This window comes from Anolis carolinensis, chromosome 3, assembly GCF_035594765.1.
Source record: "Anolis carolinensis isolate JA03-04 chromosome 3, rAnoCar3.1.pri, whole genome shotgun sequence".
NCBI classification, from domain to species: domain Eukaryota; kingdom Metazoa; phylum Chordata; class Lepidosauria; order Squamata; family Dactyloidae; genus Anolis; species Anolis carolinensis.
The window spans coordinates 172,361,555-172,386,285 of NC_085843.1; the positions used below are offsets into that span (position 1 = coordinate 172,361,555).

General features: G+C 44.3%; 1 protein-coding gene and 1 long non-coding RNA gene across 2 annotated transcripts in view; one reads left to right on the forward strand and one right to left on the reverse strand.

Moving 5' to 3' along the window:
• The window catches only part of LOC134297659 (uncharacterized), a 63,642-nt gene extending 44,607 nt beyond the window's left edge, over window positions 1–19,035 (forward strand). The window contains exon 4 of the long non-coding RNA XR_010004480.1: window positions 18,829–19,035. This is a non-coding gene — a long non-coding RNA (uncharacterized LOC134297659). The remainder of the gene's footprint in view (window positions 1–18,828) is intronic.
• On the reverse strand, window positions 116–4,883 carry slc18a3 (solute carrier family 18 member A3). The gene has a single exon (XM_062975802.1). It carries the CDS (start codon window positions 4,868–4,870, stop codon window positions 3,287–3,289), a length of 1,584 nt encoding a protein of 527 aa, XP_062831872.1. The 5' UTR covers window positions 4,871–4,883; the 3' UTR covers window positions 116–3,286.
• Window positions 19,036–24,731: the final 5,696 nt, after the last annotated feature.

Here is a 24,731-nt window from a genome sequence, read left to right on the forward strand (position 1 = left end):
CACACATACCTATTAGTAGTAAGCCTCCTCTATTGCTTGGATCTTGCTCCTGAGCAGACATACAGGGCAGGAAGCCCCAATTCAGACATGCAAACAATGGAAGACGACCAGCACATTCCCCCACATGTCATTTATTCAGTCTCACACCGGTGTAGCAAGGTCAGACTTAAACATGGCACGGTATATTGCAATGACCAGAATAGCAGCACGACAGAAGAGTTTATAAAAAAATGATTACAGATTACTTTTCATACTTCCTTTCTTCCTTTTTTTTTTTTGAACCTTGGAGGAGAAATCATATGATGTGCCCTCGGTTCCTGGCATGAACGGATGGAAAAGTTTCCAGGGGAGGTTGCTATCTATGCATCTACAATATGTATGAAGTCCCTGGATTTGGCTTTTTTTTTTTTTTTTTGCAACTTCCCTCCCCTCTTTTGCTTTCAAACATAGGACAGTGTTTTGGTTCTGGCTTTAAAAAAGACACAGAGAAGGAGATTCAGACACAACAGGCTGATTCATAAACTGCACTACCTGCTGAAGATTTATATTTCTGAGGAAATGTAAATCACAGATCTAAGTTCCAGAGAGAGAGCTTCCTTTCATGGCTCTGACACACACTGGATGGGATCCAGACTTAGTCATGCTTCAGGTAAACATGCTGAAACTCATAGCTTCAGTTAAGCTGGGTTTACACTTCCTTATCCTAGGATCTGATCTGAGATTATCTGCTGCGAACTGGATAATATGAGTCTACACTGCTAGATAATCTGGGATAAACAGACAATCTGGGATCATTTTCTGGGATATAGGGCAGACATAGATCCAGCCTTAGGTAAAGACAAAGTTTTCCCCTGACGTTAAGTCCAGTCATGTCTGACTCTGGAGGTTGGTGCCCATCTCCGTTTCTAAGCCGAAGAGCCGGCGTTGTCCGTAGACACCTCCAAGGTCATGTGGCCGGCATTATGACTGCATTAGGCTGGTCATTAAGTTCAACTGAGGTCATAGAACTTGCTGGGAGCATGACTAAGACCCTATCTATGGCCCCTTCTACACTGCCATATAATTCTGATTATCAAAACAGATAATCCACATTCTCTGCTTTGAACTGGACTATATGAGTTTACACTGCCATATAATCCAGTTCAAACAGATAACCTGGATTTTATATGACAATGTAGAAGGGGTTTACACTGCCATAAAAATCCTGATTATCTGCTTTGAACTGGATTATATGGTAGTGTAGATCCAGCCTAAACCTGGAACTACATTTTTTTTCTAATGGATCCCATTCGCAGGTTTAGTTCTCCAGGATACTATAACAAAGCACAGGGAAGAAAACTCAATGCATTTGTCAACATCTTCCAAGAGCAGCATGACTGGCTGTAAACAAAATCAAGCAGGAACTTCACCTTATTTCGTCCCCTTTTACTTTGCCATATGCAATTCCAGATTATCCCCTTTGATGATCCGGATTACATGGCAGTGTAGAAGGGGTTTTCCTTACAGTCGGGAATGCTAGATTCAGAACTGGTCCAACATTTATGTTGTGGAACCAGCCGAAAAGTCACACACAACACTGCAAGACAATCCCTTGGCACAAGAGAATCGAAGAAGGAATTGGGTGTGTGGGTGTGCCCACTCCTTTTTCAACTTCCTTCATCTAAATAAGTGCATTTTCATTTTAAGAGGATCCTTTATACCTTTAGAGAGAAATATGAAGAAAGAGAGACAGAAAAACAGTGTAGAAGGGGCCTTCCTTACAGCTGGGAATGCTAGATTCAGAACTGGTCCAATATTTATGTTGTGGAACCAGTTGAAAAGTCACAGACAACACTGCAAGACAATCCTTCGGCACAAGAGACTCAGAGAAGGGAATTGGGTGCATCTGGGTGTGCCTCCTTCCCTTCTTTCAACCTCCTCCTGTCTAAAGAAGTGCATCTTTTATTTGATGAGGGTCCTTTAAGGGCGCTCCATGCAGTCATGCCTGCCGGGTGTCTACGGACACCGCCGGCTCTTCGGCTTAGAAATGGAGATGAGCACCAACCCCCAGAGTCAGACATGACTGGACTTAACCTCAGGGGAAACCTTTACCTTTATACCTTTAGAGAGAGAGAGAAAGGAAGAGAGAGAAAGAGAGAGCGAGAAGAAGAGTATAGAAAGGGACTTCCCCAATCCTTACAATCGGAAATGCAAGATTCAGAACTGGTCCAACATTTAAGAGCAGCATGACCGGCTGTAAACAAAGTCAAGAAGGGACATCACCCGATTTTGACCCCTTCTACACTGCCATATAGGGGGCCACTGGTGGTACAGTATGTTAAAGCGCTGAGCTGCTGAACTTGCGGACCAAAAGGTCCCAGGTTCAAATCCCGGGAGCGGAATGAGCGCCCGCTGTTAGCCCCAGCTTCTGCCAACCTAGCAGTTCGAAAACATGCCAATGTGAGTAGATCAATAGGTACTGCTCCGGTGGGAAGGTAACGGCGCTCCATGCAGTCATGCCGGCCACATGACCTTGGAGGTGTCTATGGACAACGCCGGCTCTTCGGCTTAGAAATGGAGATGAGCACCAACCCCCAGAGTCAGACATGACTGGACTTAACCTCAGGGGAAACCTTTACCTTATCTAGGGGGGAGTGAGAAAGAATGCTCTCCTGTCAATTTCGACTCTTGGAAAGGGTTTATATTGATTCATGGGAGACTCATATTTCAGTCGAGTCAACGTCTTTCTTCCATGCTGGTTCCATATTTCATGTATCAAGCTATTGCCAAGATTTACGTTTTTGCCTGGGAGTTCCTGCTATTTGGTCTCTTGTTTACCTAGTTTTCTATGTACTAATGGATCTGCTTTCCTGCTAAAGGTTCTGGACTATTTTGGATTTATACCTTTACCTTTACACTGCCATATACAATCCAGATTATCCGCTTTGATAATCTGGATTATATGGCAACGTAGAAGGGGGCTTCCTTACAGCCGGGAATGCTAGATTCGGGACTGGTCCAACATTTCAGTTGTGGAATCAGCCGAAAATTCACATACAACACTGCAAGACAACCTCTTGGCACAAGAGACTCAGAGAAAGGAATTGGGTGCGCCTGGGTGTGCCCACTCCCCCTTTTTCAACCTCCTCCCATCTAAAGAAGTGCATTTTTCATGTTATACCTTTAGAGAGAAAGAGGAAAAGAGAGAGAAGAACAGTCAGGAGGAAGCCATCATCACATCAAGACAAAAGTGTAGAATATTGGCACATTGGGACATGAAGACAACAGGCCGAAATGCTTTCCATCCCTAAGTATAGTCATAGTCCGAAGAGTCGTCTTCTGAAACTCCTCGGAAGTCTCTCTGGCAAGAGTCTAGGCTGTTCCCTTCCAGCCCCGCTGCAGGCTGGGCCTTCCTGCCCTTGCTTTTACGCTCCTCCATTTTGATGGTGTCATAGAGTCCTTTGGGCTCCTCGTCCAGGAGGATGTTCCTCTCAGAGTGGGAGGGCTTCATCAGACAAATGTTCCGGAGAACAAGGAGCACCGGGGCGTAGAGCACGTTGGCCAGGCCCATGCCTAAGTTGAGTTGCACAAAACCAAAGGAGTGGACGATCTCCCCGGCTACGATGGGGCCCAGGGCGTAGGCCACCGAGTAGGAGATGTCCGCGATGGCGTAGACGCTGCCGTAGACCGAGACGTAGCGCACGTCGACTAGGAAGGCCAAAGTGGGCAGGAGAGCCGTGTCCACTAAGGCGATGCCGAAACAGATGCCACACAGCGGGAACATGAGCTGGGCGAAGCTGCGGCAGGCGGACACCATGCAAGAACTGGCGCCGATGATGGCGAGCCCTAAAGCGCCATAGAACCACTGCAAGTGCGGATACTTGTCGGCCAGCTTGACGGTAATATAGACGCCCAACACGTGTGGGAAGAACGCCGGCAGCCATGTCAGGCCCATCTCCCACTCGTTGGCGTCCATGGTTTTTTTCATCCAGTTGGCAATGGTGGGCTCGAGAAAGGCCAAAGGGATGTTGCAAGTGGTCAAGGCCCCGGCGACGACGGCGATGTAAGGGTCCACCATGAGCCTGTGGATCGGGGTGCCCACGGGCATGTTTTCTCGGGCTCTGTCCGAGAAGGGTTTGATAGTCAGCAACAGGAGGACCCCGTCCATGAGAGAGATGACCGCGAGGACTAAGAAGGGCATGCGCTTGCCCGCGAACTGGTACAGGATGCCGCCGAAAGGGGGCGCCACCAAGCTGCCGAAGGAGATGAAGGCCAAGGCGATGCCCAGGGCCCGGTTGCGCTCGGACTCCTCGGGGTACTTGTCGGCGATGAGCGCGATGCCCGACGTGTCCGCGAAGGCCGAGCCCAAGCCTTGGAGGCTGCGGGCGGCGAAGAGGGTGCCGTAGTTCTCCGCGAAGGCGAAGATGAGCGTGGAGAGGAACATGACGGCCAAGCCGATGAGGAGCGGGATGGCGTAGCCCACGCGGTCGATGAAGGTGCCGCTCAGAGGGTTGACCAGCAGCTGCAGGATGGCTTTGGAGGCGAAGAGCACCCCGATCTTGATGTCCTCGTTCTCGGCCGGGTAGCGGGGCCGCAGCAGCAAGGGCTTGCTCGCGTTGCTCCCATTGCCGGCGCCGCTTTGGGACTGGGCGGCCTGGGGGTGGGTGCCCATGGCGGCGATGTAGTCGGGGATGATGGGGACGATGACCATGTAGAGCATGTTGTCCAGCAGCAGCGCCACGCAGACGATGACCATCAGGAGGCGGCGCTGGCGGTGGGACTCCTGCAAGGCGCTGCTCAGCGCCTTCGTCCGCTGGCCCACCGCCTCCGAGAGCTTCTCCACCGCCGAGCGAGGGTTCCCCTCCGGCGCCGACGCCGACGACGCCTCCATCGAGCCTCTAGCTGGGCATCGGGGGCGCAAGGGAGAAGCGGACCGGCTCAGAGCCCAGCCCAAGAGCTCTGGCTGAGTCCCAGACGAAGAGGGAGAAGCGGACCAGCTCAGAGCCCAGCCCAAGAGCTCTGGCTGAGTCCCAGACGAAGAGGGAGAAGCGGACCAGCCCAAGAGCTCTGGCTGAGTCCCAGACCGAGAGGAAGAAGGGGACGGGCTCAGAGCCCAGCCGAAGAACTCTCACTCCCTTCCTCAGTCTCTCCTTCCCTCCCTGCTTCCTTCCTTCCTCCCTTCCCCTATCTTCCCCTTCCCTCCTTCTCTTCCTCTCCTCAAAAGGACTTCTGAGCGCCCCTCTCACAGCCGACTTCACCTCCCTTCCCCCGACGTCTCTCCATCGCCTGCCTTTCCCTCGCCTTCTTTCCTTCTTTCCTTCCTCACTGCTCTGCCTTTCCGCTCTCCAGCTTCGCCCCCTGTGCTCTCATCCCGCGTCCAAAGCAGCCTGCCTCCTCCTCTTCCTCCTCCTCTACCTTCTCAGCAGCATCAATCAGTCCAAGGAGGAGAGAAAGAGAGAATGGGGAGAGAAGGAGCGCTCTCTGTCCCCGCCCCCTTCAACCTCCCCCCCCCCTTTCGCCTCGCCCTGGACGCTCAAAGGGAGCGTGGCTGGCACCCAGAGCTTAGGGAGACGTTGACAAGCTGGAAAGCGTCCAGAGTAGGGCAACTAAAATGATCAAGGGTCTGGAGAACAAGCCCTATGAGGAGCGGCTTAAAGAACTGGGCATGTTTAGCCTGCAGAAGAGAAGGCTGAGACATGATAGCCATGTACAAATATGTGAGGGGAAGTCACAGGGAGGAGGGAGCAAGCTTGTTTGCTGCTGCCCTGGAGTCTAGGACGCAGAACAATGGCTTCAAACTACAGGAAAGGGGATTCCACCTGAACATCAGGAAGAACTTCCTCACTGTGAGGGCTGTTCGCAGTGGAACTCTCTCCCCTGGACTGTGGTGGAGGCTCCTTCTTAGGAGGCTTTTAAGCAGAGGCTGGGTGGCCATCTGTCCGGGGTGCTTTGAATGCAATTTCCTGCTTCTTGGCAGGGGGTTGGACTGGATGGCCTATGAGGTCTCTTCCAACTCTACTATTCTATGATTCTAGGTGTTCAATTTTTCAGGTTTTTTAAAAAAACTCACGAATTTTAACTGGTTAACCAAATCCCTATGAGTGTCCACGGAAGTTTATCCATGGAGCCTGATTTCTAAATTACTTTGCATTATGGAACTAGTCTTCATGATTCGCTAAAAAAGTTTCAACCCCTCCTTCCCTTGCCCCAGTTTTTTTTCTGGCTTTGTCCCTGCTCGCACCCCTCCTGTTCCTCTCTCTCAATGCTTTAAACCAGGGGTCCCCAAACTAAGGCCCGGGGGCCGGATGCGGCCCATCAAAGCTATTTATCCGGCCCCCATGGCACAAGGGCAGAAGGGGTTTGGACTAAATGACCCAAGGGGTCTCTTCACAACCATCATCATCATCATTATTATTGTTGTTGTTGTTGTTGTTGTTGTTATTATTATTATTATTATTATTATTATTATTATTATTATTATATTGTATGACACAGCAAACAAGATAGATATGCTGGATTTCATATAACAAAATCACATTATTATTATTATTATTATTATTATTATTATTATTATTATTATTATTATTATTATTAACATTGAGGCTGGGTGGCCATCTGTCAGGGGTGCTTTGCTTGTGCTTTCAGTGCACAAAGGCAGAAGGGGATTGGACTAAATGGCCCAAGGGGTCTCTTCCAACCCTCTTTATTATTACTCTTTATTATTTATTATTATTATTATTAGCCTTGAGGCTGGGTGGCCATCTGTCAGGGGTGCTTTGCTTGTGCTTTTGGTGCCCAAATGCAGAAGGGGATTGGACTCAATGGCCCAAAGGGTCTCTTCCAACCCTTTTTATTGTTGTTGTTGTTGTTGTTGTTGTTGTTGTTGTTATTGTTATTGCTTGGTGGCCAACTATAGTCCGGCCCTCCAACGGTCTGAAGGATCATGAACTGGCCCCCTGTTTCAAAAGTTTGGGGACCCCTGCTTTAAATGCTCCAAGAGAGGAAGGGAGAAGGGTGAGTTCTTCGCAGGTTCTTTCTCATTTCTCTCTTCTCCCTCCCCACACCTTTCCTGCCACTTATTCTGACTTCTCTCTCCCCCCCCACCCCCCCCGCAAAGGTTAAGCCTGGGTCCCCAAGTGGTCCCTGCCTAGGCCAGCTGCGCCTCTGTCTGCTCATGTAACACAAGGAGGAGCCTTCGCCAATAGCTAGAAGGCGACTTTGTATCTCTTCCAAGAGTTGGAAGAGACAGCATAGGCCAGTGGTTCTCAACTTGTGGGTCCCCAGATGTTTTGGTCTTCAACTCCCAGAAATCCTAACAACTGGTAAACTGGCTGGGATTTCTGGAAGTTGTAAGCCAAGACACCTAGGTATGTCAGCCTATTCAGCGTGTAATTGTGTCTGATGCTCATGATGGCAATGATGATCAGGATAATGTTCATGGTGGGAATGATGTTCATGTTGGTATTCATGATGGGAATGGGGATGATGGTCTTGATGATGGGCTGGGGCCAGAGTTAAGTTCAGAAGAGAGGACTGAGCAAGAGCCTGAGCAAAGTCATATTTCTGGGAACCACCTTTCACTGATTTTCTCAGAGCAGCAGCCTGAAGATGATGCTGAGTTTGCAGTGCCTGGTGCAGAGGGAGAGGATAGTGGACCTTCTGCCTGTACAACAAAGGGAAAATAGGAACCAGTTATCTAGGGGGGATAAGGAGCCCCGATGGCGAAGTGTGTTAAACCACTGAGCTGCTGAACTTGCAGACTGAAAGGTCCCAGGTTCAAATCCTGAGAGTGGAGTGAGCGCCCGCTGTTGCTCCAGCTTCTGCCAACTAGCAGTTTGAAAACATGCCAATGTGAGTAGATCAATAGGTACCACTCCGGCAGGAAGGTCCATGCAATCATGCCGGCCACATGACCTTGGAGGTGTCTACGGACAACGCTGGCTCTTTGGCTTAGAAATTGAGATGAGCACCAACCCCCAGAGTAAGACTGGACTGGACATAACATCAGAGGAAACCTTTACCTTATCTAGGGGGGAGTGAGAAAGTATGCTCTCTAGTAAATTTCAGCTCTTGGAAAGGGTTTATATTGATTCATGGGAGACTTCAGTTGAGTCAATGTCTTTCTTCCATGCTGGTTCCATATTTCATGTATCAAACTATTGCCAAGATTTACGTTTTTGCCTGGGAGTTCCTGCTATTTGGTCTCTTGTTTACATGTGCCTTGCTGCCTAGTTTTCTATGTACTAATGGACCTGCTTTCCTGCTAAAGGTTCTGGACTATTTTGGATTTATATTGTTTTACTACTTTTTATTGCTTTGCTTCTACAATAAACTGCTTGCTGATTTTACCAACCTTGTGTGCTGTTTGAAGTAAGAGGGTTCCTGCTTTGGAGTGTGACATGGGGACCCACAGGTTGAGAATCACTGGCATAGGCCATCTAGTCCAACCCCCTGCCATGCAGGGAAAGCACAGTCAAAGCATCCCTCACAGATGCTCAGGGAGGGATGGTGCTGTTTTTGGCCCCTTCTACACTGCTAGATTATGTGCTTCAAAATGGATTATAGGGCAGACTCAGATAAGGAGCCCCGGTGGTGAAGTGTGTTAAAGCTCTGAGCTGCTGAACTTGCAGACCGAAAGGTCCCAGGTTCAAATCCCGGGAGCGGAGTGAGCCCCAGCTTCTGTCAACCTAGCAGTTCAAAAACATGCCAGTGTGAATAGATCAATAGGTACCGCTCCGGTGGGAAGGTAAGGGCGCTCCATGCAGTCATGCCGGCCACATGACCTTGGAGGTGTCTACGGACAACGTCGGCTCTTTGGCTTAGAAATGGAGATGAGCACCAACCCCAGAGTCAGACATGAATGGACTTCAGGGAAAACCTTTACCTTTACCTAGACTCATATAATCCAGTTCAAAGCAGATCAGATGGACTCAGGCTCTTGGCCAGAAAAAAAAAAATTCAGAACGGGTTTAAACTTTCCCCCCTAGATGACTTTTTAGGCCAGTGTCTCCTGATCTGGCAAGAGATGTCAACAAGGCCCTGAAATTACCATCATTGTGCAAATGTTCTTCATAGAAGCTACATGAGACTTGCTTAGGGGAGACCGGGATGTATTCACTGGGAGGCTTCTCTCAGCTGGCACAATGAGTTTAACCCATTGCGTCACCAAGACTTCTTTTACTTTGCAGGTAATAGGTCCTGAATCATTGCTCCTTCTTTAACTCAGTTCTTGTCGGCCACAAAGGACAATAGTTTCCACAATTGGAAGAAGTTTCTTTTTGTTTTCTTCTGTTTTCTTCTTATCAAGACGTTTTCTACTGTGAATTAGCAAGAAGTTTTCAGCCAAGCACAAGTTGTTCTGATGGTACTTTGTTTTTTGGTGTCTATTGAAAACTTATATTGCATTTTTCCATTGCACAAATGGTTTAATAACCAATGCACCAAGCTGCAGATGACCACCTTTACCCCTAGTTTCTCCTCCAAACACCACACAACACTTACAGACAGAACCTTGTACACGAAATGAGTAAGCCAGCCAGGGAAATCTGCTGTTGTGGTCACTCACAACATGAATGCTATTAGTACAGATACTTTTTCCACATTGATTTCTGAGAGTATGAAATTCGTGACATTATTATAATTTGCTACATCAGCTTCTGCTGATCTAAGAACATGCAAGGTTATGATTTACAGAAAATCTTCCATTAACCAGAATAGAAATTAACTTATTATTAGCATTAAAAAACCAAACTTGGGCTGACAATTTTGCTTGGGCTATTGTTTTGCAAAAACTTGAAGAAAGTGGGATTCAATCATAATTGCCATTGATACATGTGAAGTATTTATTTTTATGTCCACAGTGACTTCAGAGGAAAACATGTATGAGGACTTTTGAAATACAATACAACATCCATATATACACAAGGGATATGTTCCCAGACTTTGCAGGGATACACAAAACTACAGATGACAAGGAACCCCATTGATATTAAGGCTCTCTGGCCCCTGAATACATAGAGTCATGCTGGAGGACCTAGAACAGTGGTTCTCAAGCTGTGGGCTGCGGCCCACCAGTGGGCCGTGAGAACAAATATCTGGTCCACAAGCTGCTTCCCTCTTTATTTATTTATTTATTTATTTATTTTGTTTTATTAATTTTATTTCCGCTCCTTTCCGCATAGTTGACCATTGCATTGGACAGCCCACATCAGCTCTAGATTATTAAATGTGGTTTTCTGTGGGTAAGCAGGTGGCGACTACTGGATGACATATGTTCTGTATCAGAAACTAGGGCTGATGTGGTCTATCCAATGCAATTTTCTGAATCGGCACCCCAAATAACCAAACTAAATGTAAAGTTGGCCAAAACCTGATTTGTAATCCTTTTGGTACTAATGTTGGAGAGTGGTCCTTGGTCAAAGTGGTCCCTGTTCAAAAAAAAAATTGGGAATCACTGACCTAGAAAATGCTTAGAGAGGCAATATTGTGTAATGAAAATGCAGGCATCGATTCTGTGGATAATGGATATGTATTGCAAAATGCCATTCGACTTCTTTGTGTCTACGGCATCAGCACAGACTAGTCATGTATATTCAGCAGTATGTCCCATGGTGTACAATGGGGTTTATTAGGTATGCATGTACAGTGTTCTCTCACTATTTCACGGTTCACTTTTTGCGGACTCGCTGTTTTGTGGTTTTTTAATAAACACTAAAATAATATTATAAATATTATGATTTACAGTGGCAGTGGTCTGAGTCAGGTGCAGGCAGCCAGGCAGGGAAGGAGCCCAAACGGTAGTAGGAGGAGAAGGAGGTGGCACCATGTTTCCCTGCCTCTTTCTTCCCTTCTTTCCTTCCTTCCTTCCTTCTTTCCTTCCTTCCTTCTTTCTTTCCTTCCTTCCTTCCTTCCTTCCTTCCTTCCTTCCTTCCTTCCTTCCTTCCTTCCTCTCTCCCTTCCTCCATCCCTCCCTCTTTCTACTTCCACCCTATGGAGAAGCCTAGTATCCCTACTTCTCGGATTTTCACTTATCGCGGGTGGTCCTGGAACGTAACCCCCGCAATAAGTGAGGGAACATTGTACAGGATTGTGCACTGAAAAAGATGCATTCAACTATGGAGCCTATGTTCTTACATAAAGCCAGGTAACATGCAGGGTTAATTTATGCTGCCTCTCTATTCCATGTACAACAGCTGACCAGATGTGGCACCTGAATCTTACTGGGAATGGAATATGAATGTCTTCCACAACTGAGGATAGTAGACTGGTTTATGGGGCTCTTCCTAGCTTCCCCTTCCAAAAGAAGGAAAGGACCAGGGAGCTCAGGGCTAATGCTTTCCCCACCTTTGCGATATCTGCCATCTAAGGCAGTTGTCTCATTCTGCCTATTGGAAGGGCTGGTCCTGTTAATGTAATAAAAGCTGCTGTTTGTGTACTAGCAATAATAAGTGATGGTGCATTAACACTGCAGTGTTATTCCTAAGCGAATTCAGAGAAAAACATTGACAAATATAATTGGAACTAATTAGCTCAGCCAGTGAGTAGTACCTATTCCTTTTCATTAGTATCTCGGCCAGACCATCTTCATCTGCTTGCGTTGGCAGTCTGTTGAGGTCAAAAGGAAAGTAATTGGATTTGACAGCTTTGCGTTGTCTTCTGCTGTACTAAAGCAAATCTATCTCAAAAAGGAATGGCCACGGGCTTCTAGGTGGGCTATTGAGGGGATTTAAGGGCTTGGTGTTTATTCTGTCAGGAAGCCTGATTCTCCTCTTTGTGTTATTCATCTTCACTTGTTTTAGCACCTGTATTTGACTCTGTTTGGGAAAGTTGCTTTTTCGAGCTGTAGTTCCAAGAAGACCAACCTTTCCAATCTCTGGTTGGGCATCACATACTAAATCCAAAGAACAAGTTGTAACTGAGCTCTCAGCATTTTGCAAAATGTATTTGTGGCCACATAGAATCATAGAGTTGGAAGAAACCTCATGGACCATCTAGTCCAACCCCCTGCCAAGAAGCAGGAAAATCACATTCAGAGCAACCCTGACAGATGCCATCCAGCCTCTGTTTAAAAGCTGCCAAAGAAGGAGCCTCCACCACACTCCAGAGAAGAAAGTTCCACTGTTGAACAGCTCACACAGTTAGGAAGTTCTTCCAAATGTTCAGTTGGAATCTCCTTTCCTGAAGTTTGAAGCCATTGTTCTGCATCCTAGTCTCCAGGGCAGCAGTAAACAAACTTGCTCCCTCCTCCCTATGACTTCCCCATCACATATTTATACATGGCCATCATGTCTCCTCTCAGTCTTCTCTTTTGCAGGCTGAACATGCCCAACTCTTTAAGCCACTCCTCATAGGGCTTGTTCTCCGAGGGCATGAAACAGTTGAGCCAGTCTGATATGGTTTATGAATCATGACATCCAAACTGTGGCAGGTGCTGTAGCTAATTTTCTGCCATGGGTTACAGAGATTGCTCCAAAGCCAAACATGAAAACTAAAAAAAGAGAGAGGTATAATTCCACTTCTCATTCTGATCTTTTAAATAAATGCAGAATTGGCATGCAATCTACTTAAGATATAAACTGACAACTATCGAGTCTTTCAGAAAAGACAATACAGTGGTTTTTTTTTTGCAGGAGGAGGAAAGAGTGAAAATGGCATGGGAATGTGTGATGGTCTACGGCCACAGAAAATGCTTTGGCTATTGCATGTTATTTATTTCCAGTTCTGAGTGCCACAGTTCAAAAAGGATATTGACAAGGTAGAACATGTCCAGAAGAGGCAAATCAAGATGGTCAAAGGTCTGAAAACCTAAGCCCTGTACGGAATAGCTTAGGGAGCTCAAGATGTTTAGCATGGAGAACAAAAGACAGAGAGGTGACATGATAGCTTCCTGTAACAATCTGAAGGGATGTCATGTGGAACAAGGGGCAAGCTTGAGTCTAGAACATGAACTAGTGGATTCAAATTGGAAGACATTCTGGTGAAATATTAGGAAGGACTTCCTGATGGTAAAAGTTGTTGACAGTAGAATGGATGGCCCAGGGGGCAATGAACTCTCCTTCTTTGGAGGTCTTTAATCAGAGATTAAAAAGCCATCCCTCAGGAGCACTTTGGCTGCTGCTTCTGCATAACAGGTGGGGCTGATAAATAACGGCAATGGCATGTGGTTGGTCTCAGTCCTTGCTTTGTCTTCTAACTGCTACGATTCTGTGTTTCTATGTGGTCCATCCATACATTGCTCCATGAGTTGTTGTGGTGTAGTTTTAAGGCTAAAATTTCAATGGTCGGTTGCTGTGAGTTTTCCAGGATGTATGGTCATGTTCCAGAAGCATTCTCTCCTGATGTTTCACCCACATCTATGGCAGGCATCCTCTGAGGTTGTGAGGTCTGTTGGAAACTAGGCAAAGGAGGTTTATATATCTGTGGAAGGTCCAGGGTTGGAGAAAGATTTCTTGTTTGTTTGAGGAAAGTGTGTATGTTGCAATTGATCACCTTGATTAGCATTGAATGGCCTTGCACTTCAAAGCCTGGATGCTTCCTGCCTGGGGGAATCCTTTGTTGGGATGGTCCTGATTGTTTCTAACAACCACCATGTCAGACTACATAGAGAAGCCATTGAAGTGCACAAGCATGTGGACAATGTCAACAGAAAGGAGGAAACCATGAAAATGAATAAAATCTGGCTACCTGTATTAAAAAAAAAATCTAAAATCAGGACAGTAAATAAAGAAAAATACTCAAAAAACAGAAATTCCAGATAGGAAACAATCAGGTCCAGCTAACACCTCCCAACACCTACCTTCCATAGATATGTAAACTTGACTAGTTTCTAACATACCTCACAATCTCTGAGGATGCCTGCCATAATAATAATAATAATAATAATAATAATAATAATAATAATAATAATAATAATAAGTTTATTTGTATCCCGCCACCATCTCCCCCGGAGGGAACTCGGGGCAGCTCACAGAAATATCAAATACAAAACAATAACAATATACAATACATCAATAAACAATAACATGCACCAATTGTAATATTTGCACATTAACCAAAAAGAATAAAAACACACTTATTAAAAACATAGAATTTAAAAACAGTGAGGTTGTAATAGTAGATTAGCAAAGTGCACATTATAAGTTGTAAACTCAAAACATAGATAAAGTGCTATAAGTTTGTTTGAGGTCAATTTGGGATGAGAGGAGCCCTGAGGTAATGTCAGATAACCAGGAGAAGTGTGACCAATGCAGGAAAGGTCGAGGAATATAGATATGATTATGATGGCAATGGGTGATCTTAACCAAAGGCCTGGGTGAAAAGTCAGGTTTTCAGGCTCTTTCGAAACAATGTGGGAGAAACATCAGGAGAGAATGCTTCTGGAACATGGCCATACAGCCTGAAAGATTCACATCAATCCAGTGATCCCAGCCATGAAAGCCTTCGACAACACATTTCAATGGTAAATTTCAAGTTTCAAGTAGTGAGATGCCAAGTAGATATAGAACATTTTCTGTAGTGGCACCTTAGCCGTGAAATATAATTTGTAGACATGTCCACCTTGTGCTGAATAACCGAGTTTGCTTTGAAAGTCAGGATATAAATAAATCTTTTTTTTAGCACACAAACAAATTCATCCATTAATAAAAAGGTTTGTCCTCAGATTTGTCCTCAATGGCTTGATTTAGTCCATCCATCCACTTTGAGAATGCCACCTGTTCCCCAAAGAACAGAGTCATGAGCAGCATGACAAAGTGTTGTTCATCTAACCCAAATCTCCCTCTGCAGAACCCAACATTTAAGTAATTCAGTACCCCAACACAGATGGTTTCATGTTGAAGGAGAGTGGGGGAATCTGCACAGATGCATCCAGACACACTTTGCAAGGAATTTCCAAGGACCTCTGAGTCCTTGAAAATTCCCCGTTGATGTCTCTTACAGTGCACCCAACTACAGAGAAATCATTGGACACATTGACCTCCCAACAACATGTAAATCAGTGTTTCTCAACCTTTGGGTCGGGACCCTTTGACAGGTTGCAAGGGGTGTGTGTCAGAGGGGTTGCCAAGGACCATCAGAAAACATATATTTCTGATGGTCTTAGGAACCCCTTTGGCAGAGAAGCCTGGATGTAAGTGAACTATAACTCCAAAAATCAAGCTCTTTGCCCACCAAATCCTTCCAGTATTTTCTGTTAGTCATGGGAGATCTGTGTGCCAAGTTTGGTTCAATCCATTGTTGGTGGATTTCAGAATGCTCTTTGATTGTAGGTGAACTATAAATCCTGGAAGAAACATTAACCTCCTTAGGTATGCAGATGATACCACTCTGATGGCTGAAAGTGAGGAAGAGCTGAGGAGCCTTATCATCAAGGTGAAAGAAGAAAGTGCAAAAGCTGGGTCGCAGTTAAACATCAAGAAAACCAAGATCATGGCAACTACACCTATTGACAACTGGCGAATAGGGGGAGAAAATGTGGAGGCAGTGACAGACTTTATATTTCTAGGTGCGAAGATCACTGCAGATGCAGACTGCAGCCAGGAAATCAGAAGACGTCTACTTCTTGGGAGGAGAGCAAGGGTCAATCTCGATAAAATACTGAAAAGCAGAGACATCACACTGGCAATGAAGGTCCTCATAGTCAAAGCAATGGTATTTCCCATAGTAACCTATGGCTGCGAGAGCTGGAACATAAGGAAGGCTGAGAGAAGGAAGATAGACGCTTTTGAACTCTGGTGCTGGAGGAAAATCCTGAGAGTGCCTTGGACCGCAAGAAGATCCAACCAGTTCATCCTCCAGGAAATAATGCCTGACTGCTCACTGGAGGGAAGGATATTAGAGGCAAAGTTGAAGTATTTTGGCCACATCATGAGAAGACAGGAAAGCTTGGAGAAGATCATGATGCTGGGGAAAATGGAAGGAAAAAGGAAGAGAGGCCGACCAAGGGCAAGATGGATGGACGGTATCCTTGAAGTGACTGGCTTGACCTTGAAGGAACTGGGGGCGGTGACGGCCAACAGGGAGCTCTGGCATGGACTGGTCCATGAGGTCACGAAGAGTTGGAAACGACTGAACGAGTGAGACAACGATGATAAATCCCAGCAACTACAACTACCAAATGAGAAAATTAATCACCCCCAACCCCACCAGTATTTAAATTTGGGCATATTAGGTATTTGTGCCAAATTTGATCCAGTGAACACAAATACATCCTGCATATCAGATATTTACATTACAATTCATAACAGTAGCAAAATTACAGTTATGAAGTGGCAACAAAATAATTTTATGGTTGGAGGTTAGCACAACATGAGGAACTGTATTAAGGGGTGGCGGCACTAGGAAGGTTGAGAACCACTGATGTAAATGGATGTATTGATGGAGAAGCTGTGCCAATGAGATGTGGCGTTGGAGAGTAATTACTACCCTGTTTCCCTGAAAATAAGACATTCACAGAAAATAAGACCTAGTAGAGGTTTTGCTGAATTGCTAAATATAAGGCCTCCTCCGAAAGTAAGACCTAGTAAAGTTTTTGTTTGGAAGCATGTAGGATCGGTAAATGTACATACCATAGATTGTTGTACATGGAAATAAAGGTAGTAACAAGAAATAATAATCATAATAATATAATAATAACTTTATTCTTGTATCCCACCTCCATTTCCCAGAAGGGACTCAGGGCAGCTTGCACAGGGACAAGCTCAACAACAACATAAATTTACATACAAATAGAAATTTAAAACAGTAATTTAAAAACAGTATAGCAATAAAATACAATATAGAAATTCTTGAAGGGATTCACACTTTGGTTATGCTGTTTTGTGATGACAACTACTGTACAGTAGATAATAAGTTTTCATTTAAAAAAATTCAACCATAAATGTGAATTCGTCTTTGTGGAAAAATAAGACATCCCCTGAAAATAAGACCTAGTGCATCATTGGGAGCAAAAATTAATATAAGACACTGTCTTATTTTCGGGGAAACAGGGTAGCACTGGGATATGTAGATATGAAGCTATGTAGCAGACATACATTTCCCAGTGTTAGATCTCAGACTACATTTTTAAAAACTAACAGTAACAAAGGACACTCTCTTTGTTTAAGATGCAAGTCATGTCTGCAATAAATGGTAATGGGTCTGTTACTGCAGTAGGGCAGGGGGTGCGAGGGATCGGCAGTGGGAGGGAAGAACATTGACGTCCTCTGTTGCAGCCAAGAGCGTTGGAATCTTGGCCTCTGCTTGACGATGCACTCTATTTGATTAAAGTTTCCCTTTTAATCAAAGATAAAGCCATTTTCCATCATGAAAATGGAAGTTGGCTGCATCAGAAGGTGGGCTGGAAGAGGATGGGTCGTGTCTGGAAGACGCAAAGGCTGCTTCTCACGTCTCAAGGGGATCGGCATGACATTTATTATTATTATTATTAGCAAAGAGAAGCTGGGGTTACATTTGCTAAGAGGTGCATAATAAATTTAGCCTTCTTGCAAAATCAAATCTGTTGATTTCGCTAGAGATGAGGGATGAGTCATTGGTACATGGGCTCCATTACTTGGGCTCAAGTTTTGCAGTGTGACCTGGTGAGTATAGGGAGCTGGGGATGGATATAAAATGATCCCTACTGCTCCCTATAAAGGACTATGCACGTGTTTATATTTGTTAAACAATGTAACTGGCCCATGGCATATACAATAAATGCTAACATTAGGAACAATTTTCTATAATTAACTATTCCTGCTCCTGGAATTTCTTACCATGAGCAGAACTTGAGTAAAGTTTTTGGTGGTCTTAGGTTGGGAATTATGGGATTTCTGGTTCCCCAAAGCAATGATTCAAAGTCCTAGACATGACTACTATGGAAAGTAACCACGAGCAGGTCAAGACCTTTCTGTGCTAGCAGGCATTTGGAGAAGATAACGGGCACATTGCTGGGGAGGTTGTGGGTGGGATTCCTGGGGGATTGTGTGTTTTAAAATACATTTTAATTGTATATTTTTACTGTATTTTAATCTAACATGCACAGTACTAAATTGCTTTTTAATTTTTTGTATTTGCTTTGTTTTAAATTGATCAAAGTGTGGGGTTGTTAGCTACCTCAAGTCCCTTTGGGGAGAAAGGCGGGGTATAAAAAAATTAAAAATAAAACTACCGTACCCCTGCTCATATGTTGATATCAAATTTAGTTTGGCAACTGCAAATTCTCAATTTTATCAAGGGCCATGAAATGTATTAGTTTAGGCCTGAATTGTTTAATGTGTCATCCTTGCAAATAAATGTACTGGCCAACATAATTTTTCACGATCTGTTTTTATACATGTTGTTATACATCTATGGTCTGAAGAACTTCAACACTTAACAGCCTTCCTGTCTTTTCTTGTTTGTGAACTGTCTGTGCGTGACCAACAAGAGTTAACTGTTGCCCACATATACACCTTCTATGGGTATTTGTAAGAACTAATTTTATTTTAAGCTAATAGGATTTTTTTCACTTAGGACAGTAGATCACAAGAAAATGTCATGGGTTTTTCTGCTTATTGGCTGTGGCCCAGAGAAGAATAGCACTTGGAGCAAAATTGTGAAAGAACAACCTTTGCTTGTTAGGGTTTTTAAAAAAGGTTCATGGGATTTGTAGTTCCTGATTTAGTTCTTCTCTCACTGGCCACAGTTATTGTTGCAGTTGGGAGTAAAGCAGATATCATTCCAAACATATGGAGGAATCAAAAATGTCTACAACAGAATGCCAGAACATTGTAGTAGGATTGTGATTAGAATATTGGACTTGGTAGATCTAGTCTCTAATTCCCTTGAGCCATAAAACTCACTGGCACTCTCTCAATCTACTCTACCTTTCAGGATACGAGGATAACATGAGGAGGAGGCCAGCAAAATATAGCTTTCTCATTGAAGGAAACACAGGATATAAGTGTAACTAATGCATGATAAACATTAAACATTAACATGAGATGCTTAAACCACTCTGCCTAGGATGATTCTCACCAGATATATGTGTATGATGGCATCCATTCTACTTGGAGATGATAAGAGTTGTAGTCAGAGGTGCATTCCTATGACTCCTCTATGCCAGTTCTCAGTAATGATCATTGGAATAATGCAGCCAAAATCCAATGTACTCCCTTTAGTAAATAGGTATGGTAAAGGTAAAGGTTTCCCTTGACCTTAAGTTCAGTCATGTCTTACTCTGGGGGTTGGTGCTCATCTCCATTTCTAAGCCAAAGAGCCAGCGTTGTCCATAGACACCTCCAAGGTCATTTGGCTGGAATGACTGCATGGAGCGCCGTTACCTTCCCGCCAGAGCGGTACCTATTGATCTACTCACATTGGCATGTTTTCGAACTGCTAGGTTGGCAGAAGCTGGAGCTACCAGTGGGCACTCACTCCGCTCCCAGGATTTGAACCTGCGACCTTTCGGTCTGCAAGTTCAGCAGCTCAGTGCTTTAACACACTTCGCCATTGGGGCTCCACGTACTCTCACCAAAACAAATAGTGTACATGGATAAATATTTCAACTACAATCTATCATCACAAAATGTGATGGAAGTGCTATCCCCACCTTGAATGAGTGTGCGAAGAACACATAAATATATGTTTGGGTAGATATGAGATATAAGACCTACAGGAATAAGACCCACAATGCTTAGCAGTCTCCAGGTAGAATATGAGACTGTTAGGAAGTGAGCATGAACAGCACAACTGATGGTTTTCTTCTCACTTTAACATGAGTTTCCTCTGCATTCTATACCAACCTTTACAGAAGTGTTCCCAAGTTCAGCACCTTGGATAGCTCACTGCTCCACTGCCACTATCAGTGAATTCTATGTCTGACGCAGTCAGGGTAATAGTAGCTCAATGTGTTCAGAATCTGGGAGATTCTTGGAGCTGTAATTTGCAAAGTAACGTTTAAAAGCTCCACATCTTTTTTGCATTACAATAATAATGATAACAGCATAGTTTCCAATAAGTAAGGTAATAGCTCCACTATATTCACTCATCTGGACTCCTGTGTTTAGTTCTTTGCACCTTCTTTTACGAAAAATATCGACACGATGGAGCAGAAAAGGGAAGCAATGGTAGTATCAATAAATATGGAGAACAAAACATATGATGAAAGTTGAAGGAGCTGGACATGTTTGTTTTTTGAAGAGAAGCAGTGACATGATTGCAGTCTTTATATACCGCACAGAGAGAACTGTACAGATTTATTCTCTACTGCTGCAGTAGGTAGGGCCAAAACTCCTGACTTTAATTTACAAGAGGATAGATCTCAACTGAAGAATTTCCTGACAGTGGCAGCAATTTGGCAATTGAACCAACTGCCTAGAGAGATTATGGGGTCTCCTTCTCTGGACTTCTTCAAAATGAGACTCAATCTGCCTGCTGAAGATGCTTTTGTTGGAGATCCTACATTGAGTGAGCAGCCAGCTGCAGCCAGCTGCAACAAATCACTCTCACCAAGAGGTCATGAGTTCGAGGCCAGCTCGGAACCTGCGTTTGTCTTTGTCTTTGTTCTATGTTAAGGCATTGAATGTTTGCCTTATATGTGTAATGTGATCCACCCTGAGTCCCCTTCAGGGTGAGAAGGACGGAATATAAATACTGTAAATAAATAAATAAATAAATAAATAAATAAATCTGGACTCAATGATCCATGAGGCCCCTTCCAATAATATGATACTATGAAAGTTAGGGAAGAAAGAATTGGCACTCATTCCCACCACATAAATACACAGCATCACGGTTAACTTGGGAGAAGCCATAGGTAAAGAAGGTTTGTTTCTCAAGGATGTTGATTTAAGATAAGAGAAAGGCCAAATGCAGACCTACATGCCTCTTAATTGTAACCTCAAAGCATGTTGCTCATGTCCATTGTAGGCTATCCATAACCTTGTTTTCCCAGAAAGGTTCTGTCCACCATTTCTCCATTGCCCTATATCCCAGGAACGGATCCCAGACTATCTGGCAGTAGAGACTCATATCCAGTTGAAAGCAGATAATCTGGGATCAGATCCTGCGATATAGGGCAATATAGAAGGGGCCTGTGTCTCCTGACTTCTCAAAGAGTAACAATGGTAAGAGTCAGACCTTTCATTCCACCCACTCTGGGCACTAGCGCCATCTGCTGTTTCCCTTTCCATATGAAATCTCAGTATACATGGTTATTATCCCAATTTTTAAAATAATCCTAACTATCCCATAGGGGCCCCTGGTGGCACAGTGTGTTAAAGTGCTGAGCTGTTGAACTTGTGAACCAAAGGTCCCAGGTTCAAATCCCGGGAGTGGAATGGGCGCCCACTGTTAGCCCCAGCTCCTGCCAACCTAGCAGTTCGAAAACATGCAAATGTGAGTAGATCAATAGGTACCGCTCCGGTGGGAAGGTAATGGCGCTCCATGCAGTCATGCCAGCCACATGACCTTGGAGGTGTCTTTGGACAACGCTACCTCTTCGGCTTAGAAAAGGAGATGAGCACCAACCCCCAGAGTCGGTCATGACTGGACATATCGTCAGGGGAAACCCTTTACCTAACTATCCTATAGGGGCCCCCAGTGGCACAGTGTGTTAAAGTGCTGAGCTGCTGAACTTGCGGACCAAAAGGTCCCAGGTTCAAATCTGGGAGTGGAATGAGCGCCCGCTGTTAGCCCAAGCTCCTGCCAACCTAGCAGTTCGAAAACATGCAAATGTGAGTAGATCAATAGGTACTGCTCCGGCAGGAAGGTAATGGCGCTCCATGCAGTCATGCCAGCCATATGACCTTGGAGGTGTCTTTGGACAACGCCACCTCTTCGGCTTAGAAATGGAGATGAGCACCAACCCCCAGAGTCGGTCATGACTGGACTTAATGTCAGGGGAAACCTTTACCTTTACCTAACTATCCTATGAGGCTGAGAGATCATGATTGGCCCAATGCTACTAAGTGAAAATTCATGGGGTGACCATCGGCATTTCACATATTCTTAGCCCTAGAAAACTCTGTTAAAACCTTGGGATCTCCATTAGTTGGACATGACTTAAAGGCATATAGCAACAGCAGCTTTATTGTAGTTATATCAAGTGCTCAAATTTCAACACCATAACAAATCACCTACCAGCCTTCCCATACCTGCTGCCTTTCCAGTGTTTTGGACTACAGCTTATGTCAGCTTCAGCCGATATGACCAGTCATTGAGAAATATAGGTATTGGGAGTCAAACACCCACGGCACACCTGGAAGAGGACAACTGCCTTGGCCTTTCAATGACTCAGGCTGTCCTTTGATTTTTCCAGCCCCCTGAATTCCAGCCAGCCAGAAAGCCCACGTCTTCATTTGCTTGATTGCTCATGCCGCTTCTCATCCATTTCCCTGTCCCCACCCTTCATGCCTAGCAGCATGGTTCACCATATTAATATTTACCCACATGATGTTTGCACCATTATTAGTATCACCCTTTACATTACATGAGATTTATGTTACTAAGGGCCAGTATGGTGCAGCGATTTAAGTGTTGGACTGGGACACTGGGAGACCAGGGTTTGAATCCACAGTCAACCACGGAAACCCACTGAGTGACTTTGGGCAAGTCATATTTAAAGAAGGGCAGAGGCAAATCTCATCTGAACAAATTCTGACTGGAAAATCCATGATAGGTTCCTCTTAACATTACCATTTATTGGGAATGACTTGAAGGAACACAACAGCACATTGTCAGAGTGGGTAGGAGGCATTACCGGGCCAGCCTAAAACAAGATGATAACCCTTGCCCAATCTGTGTACAAGAAGTGATCAAGTATCAGTGGCATCTGGTGGCTTTTATGGCAGTAAATCCCAGTTTTTTTTAAAAGAAATGCTCTCTAAGGTGCTGAACATGTTGAGGATAGTTTTCACCACTTTGGATTGAGTTGGATAAAAAACACAAAGTAGATCCACCACACTACTGAGGTGGAAGCCCTGAGTTGCCACAGGCAGATAATTGAGACTTGCTGCAAAACTGGTGAGGCAAAATCCACAAAGCAAGATATCTTTGTGCTCAAGATGGTTGGTTCTCTTTGTCATGCAGGAAGGAGTTTAGAGGACATGGGAGAAGGAAGAAGAGAAGAACAGCTATTAGCTACTGTCACCCTCCTGTATCTGCTACCTGTGGTAACTTCCTCACTCTGCTCAAAGACAGGGGAGATTCATGTCCTGAACTCTGATTGAATATGTTAGTAAAAAACTCTTTGAGACCAACTAGAGTTGCATCCTGTCCATTACCTTATGAAGTTCTATGGAACAGCATAAGACAAGAATGAATTCTTAAATTACAGATGATATGGTTGGCAGCTATGATATTTTAGCAGGCTTCTGCAGGTTGGTCTACGTGCAACAGAGCAGCAAGTACAACTTTTCCAGAAAGTTTGCTAAAGATCCCTTTTTGCACCATAGTCAGAAAAAAAAGTCCAAATGTTGGGGATAGTGATTCATCAGGATAAGGTCGCAGCTATCTTTGGATGCTCATTTCCTTAAGAGCTCCTGCACTTAACATCTTTAATAAAGATTTCACCCTTTTACGGAGTTGGCAGTGCATTTTGGCATTCGTTTCTGAGCTTGCTTGTTCTTTCTTACTGGGACCCGAGTGATTTTTTTCCACAGAAGAAAAAATAAAATAAAAAAGAATATTAGCTATTTAAAACAATTGCAGTAATAGGTACTTTGCAAAGTTTCAAATGCAAAGTAATTCAGTGACTGAGAGTGACAATGCATGCTTACTCAGAAGTAAAACTCATTGTACTCAAATGTAGGGTATACCCATGCTGCTCAACTATAGCAGTGTGATATCACTTTATCTGTCATGGCTTTATAACACAAGATCTTGGAATCTGTAGTTTGGTGAGATACTTAGGGTTTTCTCCTTCAAGGGCCTAGATTCACTTGAACTAGGAGTTCACAAACAGATTTTCCTCAACAAACTTCAAATCCCAGGAGTGCATAGGGCGCAGCCATAACACTTTAGATGACATTAAACTGCTATAATTGTTTAGTGTGGATTCACTGTTGGTTCCCAGGCAGTTGTGCCATGTGGCCATTTCCAATCTGAGTACCTTCAGATATCTTGCTTTGTGGATTTTGCCTCCCAGCCCCTGGTATGCAAGCTTGGCTGGTTTGGCTGTCATTTCTCCTTGATCTTTGAGTTATAGTAAGGGCTTGAAGTCATTCAAGCTTTATTTCATTGTCTACTTTCAACACCTGTGTAATAAAAAGAGTTCTGTGGAGCATGGGTAGAATGCCTTCTCATTACCCAGTAGTAACAGTTTCATCAACCTAACTATGATTAAAGCATGAAGGTAGAAAGAAAAAAAAGACTCATTTCTAGATAGATGCATCAAGTATATATCATTTAAGAAATTAAGTGCTGGCTACATAGACTCACCCCAACCTGGTGTCCTCCCAGTAATTTGGAATACTACTCCCAGAATCTGTTAGACACAACACTGTTCCTCAAATTTTCATCATTTCGCTCACTATGAAATGCAGGTTATTTTTATGGAGCTCTTTCGTCATCACATGTGCAACCTGCTTTTCCTTGAAACTATACAGCAGCACAGAACCACCATGCGAGGTCAGCTAAGGTGAGAAAGACAGTGACTTCTCTATTGTCAGCTTTGCAGAATTCGTCTGGAGGGGTGAAAAGTCTTTTTTTTTTTTAGAAGTTGTTGGGCGGCAATTTCCATCACTTTTTCCCACCAATAGTGAGGTGTGATGGGAGTTTTGGTCAAACCAAATACA